Below are 16,360 nucleotides of genomic sequence, written 5' to 3'. Positions count from 1 at the left end.
TGTTTCCACGTCCATGTTTCTGAAGCACAGAAATCCATCCATCACCAGGAGGTCACTCTGATTCACCTCAGCCTCCTGTTTGGACAATATCTGGTTTCTGGAGTAACCTGCTCGTGTGTGTGTGTGTGTGTGTGTGTGTGAGGCTCTGGATCTGCAGGTGTGTTTGGTTTTGCTCTACAGCTGTCATGTTGGTTCTTCTTTTCCTTTTCTCAGACCTATTTAGTCAACGCTGAATGACCAGAGTAAACACAGATATGTTGAAGCTGCTGAAAGGTCTGATGCTGATGTGTTTTTTTTCGTTGGTTTGTTTTACAGATTCAGTCAGAAGGGAGATGTCCACTATGAAGCCAGCAACATGAAAGTACTGCTGTGGTAAGTTGATGTGTTTTACTACAGTATCTACTGCTTCCTAAACTTCAAACACATTTATTGTGTTAGAAACAAGTAAACAGTGTGTTGTTTTGAACACAAAAAGGGAAACGTTCAGAGTTCTTGGATGACGAGTTGACCAATAAAGTACAATGAAGTACTAATGTGGTCAATTAGTCACTGATTAATTGACTTATTTTATAGCCTTAATACAAACCACACCTGGTAAAAGAACCCACTGAACCTGTGATGTGGTTTTTAACAATGACCTGATTTTATTTTGTATTTTTTTCTACCTGTAAAATAGTTACATATTTTCCAAAAGCGGTGAACAGTATTGATGAATTTATTGCCACGTTGTCATCACTTTATCGCTCACTCAATATTCACTAATGACTAAATCGCCTTCACAGATATTTATTCAAAACAAATAGTCACTGTTTGACCAGGTGGAGATTTAGAAACGGACAAGTTCTCTTTTTTTCTCTCTCTCTCACTCACACACACACGGACGGATCATAAATCATATCAGACAAACACTCACGGAGTAGCAGTGGTATCAATCACCGAGGGATAAAACGCTTCTGTCAGTACGGGCTTTGTACTGTATGAAGGGACATATGTACACATGGTATTTACTCTGTAGGAGGACCGCAGACGTACACGACCTGCACATGAAAAGACACTTTTTTTTCTTATTCAGTTTTTTCAATTTCAATTTGTCATAATATATAATCAATTTTCTAAGCGAACCTTTTTTTTTAGATAAGGTCTTATAAATCTAATCAGTTCAAATAAATATAAACTTATTTTCTGTCTGATTCAGGTTGTTTCTGCACATTTTGTCACATGCACACCCACACAGACAATCAACCAATTCACCAGCACTTCAATAACTGTAGAAGTGATAGCTAATCAACAAAGTACAGCGAAATGTGAAGACATGTTTGAACATAGCCATAATATCAAAACAAATATAAAAGGCCCTATATATGAGCCATGAGGTACTCCAAGTTTAAACGTCATTTAAAAGTCACCCAATAAATTCCCATGTAAAAAAATCATTCATTTATCAAAGGTGTCTTTGACAGACAGGCGTTTAAAGGTCAAAATCACAGTGGAACCTGTGTTTACGCCCCCTCTTCAAAGGTTCATACATCACTGCCATTTAAACTGTAGATTAGATAAGAAGAAAGGCCTGGACGTGGAGGGCTTTCTCAACAACATAGTCAACTTTAACGTTCTGAAAACAAACACTATTCACTTGGCCAGCAAATGGATGTTCCTCGTTCAACTCCTGAGGGACACAACCCTAGTATAGTTACTAAATAGTACTTTGAGAGTTCTAGAAAAACATGTAACTGTTGGAATGGACCTTAGACCAGATATTGCAAAAAAGACGAAATGGTGGTGGAAATATAGCTAAATAAAATTCCTCATTTTAAATTTAGGGTCAGAAAAACTGCACAGGAGGATCAGGCATGTTATCAGGGGGTTGCGGGTTGCCTTCCTCCCCATCCTTGACATAACCCAGGACAAAATTAGTTAACTTTTAATGTTTGTCATCACTGAAAAACTGACTGCATGTTCAGTTAAGAATATCAGGCGTGTAATAAACAGCACTTTACATCCTGGTTTACTGAGGCCAAGAGTAAACACTTGACCTGGCTTTTCAGGACACTCATAAACTCTCCGCGGAGCTCTTCACTTTATCAGCTCTCTAAGTGTTTGTGAAGAGGGCTGGAGGCTACTCTAATCGCACCGATTGCAGCCTTTACACGGTCAAACGTGCACACACACACACACACACACAGACCTCACATAATAACGAAAGGCACTGTACAGAGATCAAATGGCTCCAGGGGTCACGGTCAAGGCTGTGGTCATTCACACCTTTGAAGGGACGACTTAAAACGACAGTGGACTTGTCAGCGTGCAAAGGTGTGTTTGGAGTAAGGTGTTTCTGCTGTGGTCTCAGCTAAAGGACAGGATTCAGAGAAAAACACTGAAAGTGATTTGATGTGCGGATACTTGTTCATCAACGATCAAACTTTGGGACCCGCAGTTCACGTCAGAAAATCCTCCTAAAGCTTGACATGCCATGCTTCTTATCAAACTTTGGAAACGGAGCTACCAGTGGGAGGTACCGTCATCGCAATGACACACTTTCATAACTTCCTGATACCATTCCTTCAGAAAGACACCAACGACTTCCATCAGCCTTCCAAGGAAAAGAAACTGGACTTTGTGAAATGTATTTACGACTGTTGACGCCAAACTAATAAACACCATTAAATAAGTAAAAAGAGGCCCCTTAGGACCAATAAAATAAATCATTTGTACATGTAGAGACACACACGAACACATCAGAGTTGATCACAGTCACTGTCATCATAAGTCACACATGACAAATCCATCTCAAATCTGTCAGTAAAAAAATGAGTCAGAAGAAAAGACGCCGCCTGGTGCAAAAAACGGAACATTTGTAGCAAATGCAAAGTGGATATAATGGGGTTCAAGGTTGACTGCAGTGTTATGTATAAGCTAAAGGTGTGAACAGACGTTTTTCATCGCAACGGGGCAAACAGAGAGCTGCATTTATCAGCTGTGCAAAGATAAAAGTGTGGTTAACGCCAGAGATAAAGTAACAACTGAGATTAAAGTTTAAACTTCACCAGGTTACAAGACGTCCGCAGAAAGATTGTGGATATCGTATTTGTCTACGACTCTGTAATACATTGAAATATGAGTGGAAGAGGGTCAAGATGAGGGCCTTGAGATATTCAATGAAAAGGAAAAAACAAACATAAATAAAACAGAAGATTAGATTAAGCCCATTAGAGAACCAACGTCCATTTAAACCAACAAAGATTTAACATTGGCCTGTTAAATCATGTGGTCGCAAAATATTAGGCTCCTCTTGTTGAATTGACACTTATTTTAAGCCCGTATGCTACAAATATTTTAAAATGATAGAGTTCTTTCCATTGTCTGTCACACTACACAGCTCTTAAGTCATTTCCAGTTGAATAAAAAAACAAGATCAGACAGGCTTTGTGCTGCCAGATCACCAGAGAAGATTGTTTATTTAGAAATCTGGTCTGGATGTACCACTGACGAAACCTCGTTCACACGTGGCTGAAACAGAAGGAGCCCTGATTCACGGAGCAGGAACTGTTCTTGGCTGTCGGCTAAAAACTGTGGAAACATGAAGTTTGTCGTAACGCTGAAGTTTGGGGTCGGAACTAGCGAGGAGGTTGTGAAACAGTAAGACAAGGAACAATGTCTCAATATATTTTTTTCAGGTCAAAATTTGAAGAATGAAGAAAACTGAAAATTGAAAACATTCTTGAGAAAGAGTATTACTGGATGTCGACGCAGGTTAGGACAGGTTGTGTGGCCAAACTAATACATGTGGAATGGTTAGATCTCAGTCTTTAAGGGCAGGAAATATCGTTATGTGAAATTTGTACTGCTTTTTGTCACTGCACCTATTGTCTGATCTTGATCGTTAAATTTAAAAAAATCATGATGGATGAGTACGTACGTATGCTAACGCTGTGGCGTTAAATTAAAAAATCATGATGGATGAGTACGTTTCGTTACGCCGTCTACTTCAAAATTATTTTAGCAGTTATGCAATCGACAATACACAAATATTAGGATGCAACAGCGTTGACAGTCTCTACACGTGCCAGTACTATTAGCTTATAAAGCTACATAAGAAATGACCAAATCTTTCTACCGATTAAAAACAACCTTTTGCTACAATTTGTTGCACAGGTTTGTAGAATATTCTCACACTCTCTCTATTTGTTTTGTGCATTGCTGTAACCCAACGTCCCTCCTGGGTTCCATAACTCTCGGTGTTATCTGTTGAGGAGCCACAGAAGGCTCTGTTTCTGTTTCTTAGTTGTCCACGTACGGCCTTTTCTCGCTGTCATTGTGAGTTAATCTCCAAAAATCCAGCGTTAAATCTGCTGGAAATCCACAGGTTTCGTCTTACAGAGGTGAGCTACATCGAAACCAGTCTTCCCCCTCTCTGCTCTGCAAACTCCTCACCTTCCTCCTCCTACAGTATGCCACCTGCTGAAAAAGGACTGAAAAGCAGGAGTAACTGGTTTGGTCATTATTTCAACGCAGCGACTTCCCTGTGTGTTCCCTGTGTTTTCTTCTCCCTCCTGCTCTCTCTTTTTGTCTTACCTCTCTCTGGGGAAGCTCGGGGAACAGGTACGAGCATGCACAAATGTGGCGAAGAGAAAAACAACCAAGAGGAACCTCTCAAACAAACCAACTTCACTCCAATGCCTTTGCTATTCTTTGTGTTTCTCACCATCAAAGTAACCAGATAAGAGGTGAAGATTTGTTGGAATGAGCAATATATAACAAAACAAACGAACCCTGAGGTCAGAGCTGGCAGGGGTGAAACTCCGAAAATGTTTCTAAGCTACTAAATATGTGGAGAATATGTTTGAAGGAAAAAGATGGAGGAGGGTTGACCTATGACCCCTCCCTCCACTGAGATGGACAGAACTGTCTATTCTGCAATGTATCCTTTAAAAAAATTCTGAACAATAAAGACATTAAATGAGGTCATTTGAACAAGTGCTTCAGACCATTTTGCTCCAGTGGAAGCAGCCCAGGTCGGAGGACTTCCCTCCAACTCCAGGTTCAACAGCTTTAAATCAAAGGGACATAACTCAGGTTTGAGTGGCAGCGTTTGGAAGGTTTCTCTCACCTGTGTGTGTTCTCTGGTGAGCCTTCAGATGAGAACTCTTTGTGTAAACTTTGGTGCAGCCTGTAAAGAGATCACACAGATCATGAGACCGAGGAGACACGCTCACCTGACAAACAAGGTCACATGGTGTAATAAATCAAGACAAAAAACACAGCAGTGACTGAGCAAAAAACTGACTTAATGGACTAAGTCACAGGAGAACGGTTCACACGACAGTATAAGAGCAACATATTTTAAAATTTGTAAGTTACAAAATAAATTCGTAATTTTAAGGTCTGAAAAACACTGATCAATTAATATAAAGCCATAACAGGACAGACACAGTTGGAGGAGCAGTGTCTCACCCAGGGACACATCGGCATGTATTCCTGATATACCTTTTAACTGACTACAGTGTGTATCTAATCACAATCAGAAACAACATACATTTTTTTTCTACACACCAAACACTTGATGTCAAACCAAAAAGAAATCTCACACATTAACTGATTAAATCACAAACAAAATAGTCAGGATCTAACTTAGTCACTGCTGAGTCATTAATTCACGACAAATGAGACGTGAGATTCACTAAAGATAGATCTGTGTTTTTGTGGTTATTAAATACTTTAGCTGTCCAGCTGTGTGTGTGTGTGTGTGTGTGTGAGAAGGCAGTGCAGTACTAAGAGATTCATATCTGTGCTTTTGCACTGAGACCAGGTTTTATTTACACAACAGTGACAGTGAAAGACAACAATTTGATCCGACTTGTCAGTGCGGTTCTGTTCTGTTCAAACTTGTTTTCTTAAGCTATTTGCGTCTGGAAATGTTATTAAAGAATCCCAGGACACAATGATCAAACTGCTAACTGCGTGTTTGTACCTTAGGTTTTTCTGTCCTGAAGAGTAAGCAGCAGTCGTCAGCACTGCAGTTTGTGTGTGTGTATTTAGAATCTGTAGTGTTTCATGTGTAACCCGAGAGGCTTTTGAACATAAACACAGAAACTGACAAAACCCCACCAAACAAAACATTAGTCCAAAATGATCTATCGATTTAGCTGCACACATATCTGACTATTTATCACTTTTAGTAACAACAAAATTTCATTTTTGTTTTATAAACATGTCATAATGTGATGGTGTTGGCATAAATACTGAGGGTTTCCTTGAACCAAGCTCAATTTCTTTTGAGCTTGAGAAGACGACAACAGACCTACTGACAGACAAAAGAAGAATCACAGACCTGGGAAGTTGCAGAAGTGGATTCTCCTCTTCTCCAGCTCTGGATTGTTCCGTCTGTTATATTTGGGACCAGTCAGCACACCCTGACCGTGTGTCATCAGCAGAGCATGAGCCGACAACCCCGTCACCTTTATCCCCCCCAGGTGGTGGTACGGAGGCGGTGGTTGTGTCGCTAAACTGAGCAACTCAGCCTGACCATCTGGACTCCCAGGCTGGGAGTTTGGGGGTGAGGGTGGGAGGCTGTGTGGCGCAGAGTGATGGGATGAACTGGGCGGAGGCTGGTAGTAACTGATCTGCTGCTGCTGCTGCTGCGGGACATGTTCGGCCATTATGTAGTTGGCATTGTTTGTGGGCAGAGTAATGCTGCCGAGGGTCATCATGGTCCTGCTGTTATGTGTTGTCGGGCTGGTGTGTGACAGGGGAAGGTCTGCACTTGTGGTGGTGGTGATAGGCATGTGGTAGACCTGTGGCTGTGGAGGCCCGATTTGAAGCTCTGTGTCCAGATTTGGTTGCTGTTGAGTAACTGTGGTCACACTGACCCCTGAGCCACTGCTCATGTCTGGTTTGATGAAGACGTTGTTGACCACGGGCGACCCGCTAAAAACAGAGGTGAAGTCTGGGAGAGCCTGGGTTGTTGTGGAGGGGATGGAGCAGGGGACCTCCATCCCGGGTTCTGTCTTGATCTGCTGGGGCGTGAGGGTCTTGTTGGGTCTGTAGAGGCCAGTGCGGAGGTGGGTAGTGTTGTTAAAAATGAGGTTGACATTAAGACTGTAAGGAGTCAGAGGTTTTTCCTCGGAAAAGTACTCGTCAACCACGGACGCACTCTCCCGTCTGTATTTTTTGTCAGTGGTATCAGTTGCGGGACATAGGAAGGAACTGCTGATCTGTGGCAGGTACTTGTCCAACTCTAGTCTTGTCTGAAATTAGACATGGTAGAGAAAGAGAGAGAGTGAGACAGGGTTCAAACTTTATAGTTAATCAACTTCTACAGTTCTATTCTTTATCACCCTAACCTGCTTGGTATCACTTGTCTTTTTCCCTGCTTAACACAGACAACACAAGTTATTTTCTAATTACATTGTAACAAAATGTACATGAAGTGAAATAATATATGCTATAATATTGTAAAGTAATTATGAGATAAACTTTTTTTAAATCCTTAAATGTGTTGGAGGGACTGACGTTTGAAGATGACGTTGTGTTGGTTTTCTGATGTTTTCTGATGAGCCTGTGTGTGTGTGTGTGTGTGTGCTATTCAGAGTTTGTGAAGCATAAAGTGACTTCTTTAGAGGTGCAAAAGCTGTCATGTCAATACTCTTAAACCGTGTGGACCCCACACAGACACAGTCACGCGCACAACATACCTTAACAATGTACTTTTCAACATTTTCAACTGTTTACAACAAGGACACTAATCATATGTCCCTGAGAGGTAAATATGTGTGACATGTAGAAATTCTTAGGCTCTCATTCTTGACAAAGAAGAGAAGAAAAAAATATTTTTACAAAGGTACAAAGGTTCAAAGGTACAGGTACAGTATGTGTGATAAAAATAGACCAGAGCGAGGTCTTTTTAAAATAAGAAGTAAAACTCTGACCAAGCAAAAATATATATACACATACATATTTATCAACATTAAATATTGAATTTTTTTTTGCTCTTCTATCAAGAGAAGTCAAAATAAAATTCACTGTTTCTGCAAACAAGCGTTTCTGTTATTTTATTTCTATATTCTGCTTTTCTGCGGTCCCTTGTCAGCAGCATTATTATCATCAAAGTTAGCGAGGCTTAAGAGATCCCATGGCCGTTAAATATCTTCAGCCCTAGATGGAGTCGGTTAATAATTGTTGAACATGTACAACTGCTCTGATTCCTTCGGCCTGATAACCACCAGTCTCTTATCAGTTCACTTCAGGTTTATGGGATTGAGTGGGAGTTTCCACACACACACACACACACACACGTGGAATATGACATGTACAATAATGGGAACGACTTCTCCTAAATGCCTTCTGATAGGTCCAACCTTTCTGGGCATGAAATGACTAAGAATGCTAACCAAGAATCAAAGAAAACATGTATTACATTTGTTTTTAAATGATGCAGACAGGCCGTAGAAAGACTCCAAGAAACATGTTCTTTAATACACTTCTTCCACAACCTCTCCATGCCTGAGTCTCTCTCTCTCACATAGACACACACTGACAAACACACACAGTGTCTCACTTTAAATTTACAACTCTCAGGAATCCAGAGAAAGGATGGCCGTTCGCCCTTGGATCTCCATAAACCTGATAGGATCGGGGGCCCCGGACCTCGAATTGCTTGCTGTTAACCAACAGAGCGGGAATCAAGACGAGGTCAACGGAACAAAACACAACCTTTGAGACCAAGATGTTGTTTTATAGCCACTTATGATGCAGGGAGAGATACAGAGTTTTGGTTTTTCTAGGACAGCAATAGTGAAACATATATCTGGATGTTTACTTCAAAACCAAAAGCTTCTACTGGTAAACTATATCAGCGTCACCTTGACTTTTAATAATATGTTTATTTGTTATACATATATGGTCTAACAAACAAAATCATGTTTTTTTGCTTCCACATTATTTTTAATATATATTTTGCTTTTTTTTATTTCTATATTTTTTGCTTTATTTTAGCTGTAGTTAATCATTTCTGACAAGGTTATAAGTTCTAAATGCCTCTAATAAAAGTAAAAATGGTCACGGGACTCAGACAATGGCCGCCATCACTGACTGTGAACTACACTATATGAGACTTAACTCAGAAATCAACAGGGTTGTTTTCTGTTGGTTGTATTCTGTCTGCGACCATACAGTGTGTAACAGGCTTCGATTTCATCTCAATGACATGCTGTAACATAAGCAAAACAGCATTGTGAGGACAAAAGTCGTTCTAGGACACAACCCAGAACCTCCACGGATTCTCCTCTCACTCAGCTTTGTCCTTCCCCTGTTTTTTTGTCTGGCTTTATTGTATATTGTCCCACAAAAAAAGAAAGTAATCCCAGATTTGACCAGGAGTAATGTAGACAGGCAGGTGGGTGGGAACATAATAGACTTCCTGTTCTGGTATTTGATTTCAAATGTCACTGATCTCATGATATACGATACACATATACATATAGAAATCAAAGCCTTGGGAAACTAGCATTAAATCAGTGTGGGTCGACATTTTAAATACAAGATGAGAGTTAAGACTACCGCTCCACTGTATAATAGTTGCAGTTACAATTTTTAATGACACAATGAACATAAAGGACTTACAGAAGCCTTAATAGTCTCATTACTTGAACAAAGACTATTCCTGAGGGCAAAACAGTCATGGCACTTTGAAAAGTGGCCTGAACGTTTTTGAGACACCCTTTTTCGTCTTTTGGACAGAAACCAAGGTTTGTTTTGACTCTATTTTCACTGTTTTCCCAGACAAAGCACGATAAACAAAGACAGTCATTAAGGGAGATTTTTTAGCTTTGGTAAATGAGTTTACAGACCTCAGCCACTGGAGACGTGGCTGGGCATGAAGGGTACAGACCAGCAGGCAGAACAAAAGCAAGTGGGGGCAGAATGAGTGTCTCAAATGTTGAGTCTCCTGCTGGTCAGACTGATTCATTAATCAGTCATAACATAGCGAACCAGTCTGCAACATTTAGAATGATTTATTGGCACAAAACAGAACAGAAGAACAAACCTGAACACTGGTGTTAAAATGATGCCACTCCAGTGGATGATGACATTCTGTCTGAAGTTTGCTTCTAAACTTCTAAAATTCTTAAAAATAAATTAGTTTTCCTCGTTTGATTTTCTTTAGATAACTTCTAAAACTCTTAAAAAGAAATGAGTTTTCCTCGTTTGATTTTCTTTAGATGTTGCGTTCTAAGAACATAAATGTGTGTTTTTAACCAATAGGAGTCATATTTAAAGTTGTGTTTAACTAAATCCTAATAAGTGAGTACAAACAGAAGAGGAGAGATTTTGATCTGATGTATTTTCTCTGACTGCAGCTCTGATCGTCATGTTTTATTTTCCCAGCTAAGTTCAGGTCCCAGCATCACGACCTGTGATCTCTTTGGCAAGAAATCAAAACAATGTAAGGAGGTGATTGTTAGGTAATTTAAAACTGGGCAAGTAACTCAGATCTGCCATTTCAGGCATGCCTGTTATTAATACACATAAGATGACCTGGTTAAAGTGATTAGAAAACACCTGCAATTATGCTTAAGTAAGATCACGACTGAGTGTTTGACTGAGGCTTACAGGCTGAAAATAACAGCTGGATGAGCAGGTGTGTGAAATGAACGAGTCAGAATGTGAAATATAATTATTTGTGACACAATGCAAGACGATTATAAAAAACCCAACATTTGAAGGTATTGCTTTAGTAGTTAGTAGTTGCATTGATTTTTAAAGCAAAAAACATAAAGTCATTCTTCTCCTAATACTGATCTATAGTAGGGGAATAAAATGGATGCTCTGCTCAAGTTTCTCTAGTTTAGTTCAATCCTCAACATGAGGATTAGGTTGACTCAACCTGAGGCAACACTAGACTGTACAGTATGTTTGAGATTTTAGTATTTTACAGACAGGAATTGTGTTTTTCCTATAGACCAAACAACAACAAAAAAAACCCCTCACACTCCATACATCGGGATTAAATGTGGAACAATGGCGAGCTGAGACTCGCTCTGATGCAAAGCAGTTGCTGCGTGCGTTAATGTGCAGGTTGTGCTGCAAGTCAAATCATTAGTCAGACCAAAACCAAATCATGCTTCGGCTGCATGAAAAATGGCCGCCAGCTACAGGAGTCAGAAGAAGAAAAGAGGTGGGATGAACCGCTGTTCACTAATGGGGGGGTTGACATGACATGAAACAGGGTGAGTCTTGTCAAAACTGAGACATCAGAGGCTTTAAAGCAAACACATCGAGCACTGTGTATAATCAGAGGAAGTAAAGGAAGAAAAGTCGTTTTCATATCCCTGGCAGAAGTAGACGCAGGCGGTATCTGAGTATTGATCTTTAGGAATCATTAGGCATGACTCTTGATCTGCATGATGTGAAGTTACTGTGTAACCTGCTGTGTCGTCTGTGCTCAGCCATACAGGAGACCCCGTGGGTGATATAACGACCAAAGAATCTGGAAATTGGTTTCATATTAGTTACTTATTCTGTCGTTACAGCTGGATGAGTGCACGATCAAATCCTTGAAAAATGACATATGTCATATGATAAACCTCTGTAACCGTCTGTATGTGCCCTCATGGAACAAAACCAAGGGTTTCAATTCATAATTAGACAGATTGTGAAACCAAAAATAACCAAAATCTGTTCATCTGTGTTAGCCTAATAATTTCAAAATTGGCAAACGTCTGTCACGTCTATCTAAAAATATGCCAGAATGTCTTAGTTGAGGTAGCTCAAGTTACCAAGAAATATAAGAATAATAATTTTGGAGACATGGATACATATGGTGTTGATTAAAAATATCACTTTCTTTCTTCTCTTTCCTTTTTACACCGATCGGCAGCTGCACTTACTCACTGTTTGCCAGATAAAAAAAGTGAATGGAAACTGTAGGCTTGTGAAATAGTGAGTATATGACAAGGGAAAAAAAAGCGGCAGTGGCAGGTTTGAGGAACCTAATCAATTTTTCGACAACGCTGTGAACTTTCTCATACGTCTAAGGCTTTTATCACCCTCACTGCCTCCATCACTCTGGCCTGGAGGCGGCCTGTGGAGTTGTGGGCTGTGCTCAGACAGGTCTGGCAACATACTACTGTCACGACACAGAGCTAAAACACTCTTTAAAATACCAACATCATGACACCAAAACATGTCCTAGAGGGGTAAAAAAAAAGCGGAGACAACCACTAAATGTAGATGTTATTAAACTGTTTTTATGTACAGGAGGTTAAAAAGACAGGGATATAAAACTGAACTGTGATCAGTGACAAAGGTTTTATTTTCTTCAGTACAAAAGGTAAACCCTTGGTACGTGCACTTGTTTGCCTTAGAGGAGACTATTTTACTTTAACCTGACTTGTTTGTTGTTGTGTTTTGCATAACACCAACCTATAAAGGAACTACACTGAATCAAAGGTACAGTTTTAGATTTTTAAAGTAAGGCTAAACGCTGGGAGTCCCATAATGTAAATCCTAAGTGTGCAAACAACAGACAGACACATTTTAACAGCATATAATGCAGTATTTGAAACTCACTTGAAATTTGAAATGTCTGATGGAGCCAGCAGTGGATAAACAGGTCCTTTCTGGTATAAAGCCAAACTGTTACATATCTCTTTAAAGTTCATTAGAGGAAGTACTTTACACAGTGACAACAACTTAATTATCTTGCCAGAAACCGTTGTCTGAAAGAGGTATTTGCATGAAAAAACTAACAACCTCCACTAATGTCTTTAGAGAAAATCAGCATTTTCAGCCTGCAGGCATAAATGACTAACTTGTCTACTTCTCATCTGTTTGACAGGTTGGTGTTGTGAGGTTAATCAGAATAAAAATAATAATAATAAAAAAATTCAAATACTAAACTCCTAAAAGACCACATTTTGATGTACTGGTGGAGGCAGATTTGTATCAAGTACTCCTGCATCGAGGAGTGTTGTTGATTTTCTCTATGGACGAAGTAAGAAAGTTGTAGAACAACCTGAACATCACAGTTAAAGGTGGAAACATCTGCCCCAGTAAAACAGCCTGTAGCTGTAACACAGTGAATATGTACGAGCGCAAATATGACACCGCTTCAAAGAATCCTGAAATATTCCTGTAATGCTTAAAAATGGATCTTAAGGTCTTTTTTTCAGGTCAAGGCTCTCACATCTTGGACTCCATTACACTGTAATGTAAAAGAAAATCCCACGTACGAAGCATACAATACAAACTAATCCGCTGCAAGTCTTAATTTATCTGTCACATGTTCCATCGCTGCCAAGCTTTTGCGATCATACCTGTTCTGCTGGCACTGTCAACAAAGACCTGTTTCAAACAGCTCCACCATGTGATGCCTGCCAGTCCAGTGTGTGCATAAAGGGACAATTCAATAGACATCAAAGCATCAAATTCAAACTGCACCAATGACTGCTTTTTTTTTCTCTTTACAAATTCAGTCTCCCTCTCTCTCTCTCTCCCTCTCTCTGTCTCTCTCTCTTTTCAGGTGCAAACCACACAGCACACATGGTGGTTTTTATTAGCCGCTGGGTCTCTTGGTCCTACCGACTGCGGCCTGTTTACCAAACACAGGGCAGGAGGCCAAGCTCAGCACCTTTCAAAGGCATCCGGTTTCTGTTTGCGCTCCGCTCCGATCACCCAGGGGCCAACGGACAATTCACAGCCATTTAACTTTAATGCTGCTGTCACTTCTAAGCTGCGATTGCTTGTTCGGGTTGCACAAAAGAGGTGGTCGTGTGGTCCTAAACTACCGTTAATCTCCGACTTTGGCCTCCGACTTTGGAATGGATTTTTTGATAGAAAAGAATCCATTCTACAGAAACATACAAATAAATCATTTTATATATCAGTTGTCCACTGGTAAGATGGTGTAAAATGAAAGGCGTAAAAATTAAAAGCACATTTCAACATGGCTGTAGTTTCATCAGCAAAAATTACAAATGAACGAACACAGCGGGAGATAAAAATTACAATGTAGTTTAAAATATAGTAATATGACACAGCAATCACATGTTTTGCTAATTAACCCAAAGGTACAGTAAAGGCTAATGTAACACCCCTCCAAAATAATGCAAGATGATGTCACAGTTTGACCAGAAAATAATCTCAAAAGCAATAGACGCATTAAAAATGGAAACAAACTTAAAATTTGCATAATTCTAATCAAAATATAAATCAACCATTATAATATGATGTTATGTTACAGCACTGTAACAGTGGTGCACAATAACACAACAAAGATACTTGTGTTTTCTTGATTTAAAAAAACAAACCAACCCCATTGAACCCCGATGTTAGCCAGGCTCCGGCTGCTAATGACAGGTAACCTGCGTTTACTAACATGTCATGTGTCACTTCATGTGACTCAGATCAGTGGCTTTGGTTCTTACGTGATTAAAAACACGGCACAAACACAAACATGCTGTTTAAAAATCAGAAAGTTCCGGTTTTGTTTTGGCCGAAGACACAGAGAGTGTTGAGGTTCGAAATGTAAACGTTAAACGTCATATTTTTTTAAATTGTCGTTGTTTTTTCATGAAAATGAAAAGTGATTTTTTTTTTTTAAATTGTTGTTGTTTTTTCATGAAAATGAAAAGTGAAAAAGGCTGACTACAAGACTCACCACCGGTTTGACGTCTTCAAACACGGATGCGTCCTCCGCACCGTCTGCCCCCGACATCCGCACCGGCTTCAGTTGCGTAAAAACCGCCCTCTCTTCTGTAGTGTGCGGCGGATTCATGGCCAATCCAACACTCGCTGCCATTCGGATGATTTCTTCTCAACAAATTAACTTTCCTCAGAAATAAGTTTACAAAATCATAAAGACGTATTTTTTTTTTACTGTTGAAACGGAGTGGAGCTGCAAACAAAGCAATTCCAGAGTCCACAGTTTTCCTTGTGTCTATCCCTCTGGCTCTTTTCTCTCTCCAGGTAGACTTTACCTGAGCTCAAGTACGGACTTGTGGAGACTGACAAGCGGAGGAGCCAATCAGGGCTGATGAACTGAGTTGGCAGCCAATTGGGTGGTAGAGCGTGAGAGAGAGGGGGTGGGGGGTAGACTGGAGCGAAAGAAAGGAGGAAAACAAGTGACAGACAAGCGCGCACACAAAGACGGACTGTATTATTGAAACCAGTCAACTTATGCTAAATAACTACTATGCAAAGGTTTTAGGCTGATAGGACAAAAATACCATAAAGAGTGAATACATAAACTGCATCAGTTTTTTTTTCTTTGGGGGTCGGGGAGGTATCACGGTGCAGATGAGGACACCATGACAGGACCCAGTGATGTTGTTTATGTATGCAAAATAAATTTGGGTCAAATAAAGGCATCCATGATTGTTTTCCAATCATTTACAAAAATGCAGCACAGATAGAGCGTTATATTTCCCAGTATGAGCAGGAAGTATTTTCAATAAATAAAAAAAAAATGTATCCACTGGCAGAATCTGAACAGTTTGATTCAGTCTCATTATATATAGAATTATATTCTTGGTCATAGTTCATATTCTGCATAAAGCACACCTTTAATTGAACTACCCCCAACAGTTGTCCTGGCTGTACACTGATGTAATCACCGTTTTGGGGGGTGATGGGTTGGTTTTTGTACCCACAGGCCGTTAGCTGTCCTGTTGACATGTCTGTCTGAAGAGACGCTCCGTCTCCTTGACCTATGGCCGGAGGAAAGTGAATTTTTAAAATCTTAACAGCAGACGGATCAAGAGCAGACGCAGTCCGCTCGTCTGATCTGCCTGTGGTGTAATCCACCACGGAGGCGTTCATATTAAACACACGTTCACCTTTACACAGACAATTCTCTGCACGTGTTTCAGGACAAAAGCATTCCCTGACTCACTACTGCATCATAAATGTGAGTGGAGCTGGTTAAACATCTGAGTGGTCCGCATTGATTCTAGTGAGATTTAAGGTAGGACTGAGGTTAATCAGGGATTAAAGTCGGGGTAGGCGTCTTTTGTTAGCTGGTCAATGAAACCATTCACAAAATTTCACAATAATGTGAAGATGTCTAATCTCCATGGTAATAAAACACTTGTTGCCCATATCAGTTGTGTATTACACATTTATAAAGTCTGACTTTAAGTGTTAGTGCCATTACCATAGGTGTGCCAAAGGTATTAGTATAGAAAATGTAATATGAGCGGTACTTGTACTGCAGAAGGAATGGTCCGTTGTAGCTGGCATACAGATTACAGATTACACATTGCACAGAAAACACATTATTACCATAAGAGGAATAATGTGGGACAAATCCACACTCACTATCTAGGCTGAGAAAATCGGGTCAGAAAATGAAGGTAAGGGTAAA

At 40.0% G+C, this 16,360-nt stretch overlaps 1 protein-coding gene across 1 annotated transcript in view; it reads right to left on the bottom strand.

The window, feature by feature from the left end:
- Positions 1-14,986, bottom strand: part of klf5l (Kruppel like factor 5 like) — an 18,009-nt gene extending 3,023 nt beyond the window's left edge. The window contains exons 1-3 of the mRNA XM_008332732.2: positions 14,657-14,986; positions 6,329-7,244; positions 5,108-5,167 (exon numbers count right to left, since the gene is read on the bottom strand). Coding sequence (XP_008330954.1) covers positions 5,108-5,167; positions 6,329-7,244; positions 14,657-14,797 — 1,117 coding nt within the window. The 5' untranslated portion in view covers positions 14,798-14,986. The remainder of the gene's footprint in view (positions 1-5,107; positions 5,168-6,328; positions 7,245-14,656) is intronic.
- Positions 14,987-16,360: the final 1,374 nt, after the last annotated feature.

Source organism: Cynoglossus semilaevis, chromosome 19 (genome assembly GCF_000523025.1).
Source record: "Cynoglossus semilaevis isolate Cse_v1.0 chromosome 19, Cse_v1.0, whole genome shotgun sequence".
NCBI lineage: Eukaryota > Metazoa > Chordata > Actinopteri > Pleuronectiformes > Cynoglossidae > Cynoglossus > Cynoglossus semilaevis.
Note: the sequence above shows the minus strand (reverse complement) of the source record. Positions and strands in the feature narration are given on the sequence as shown.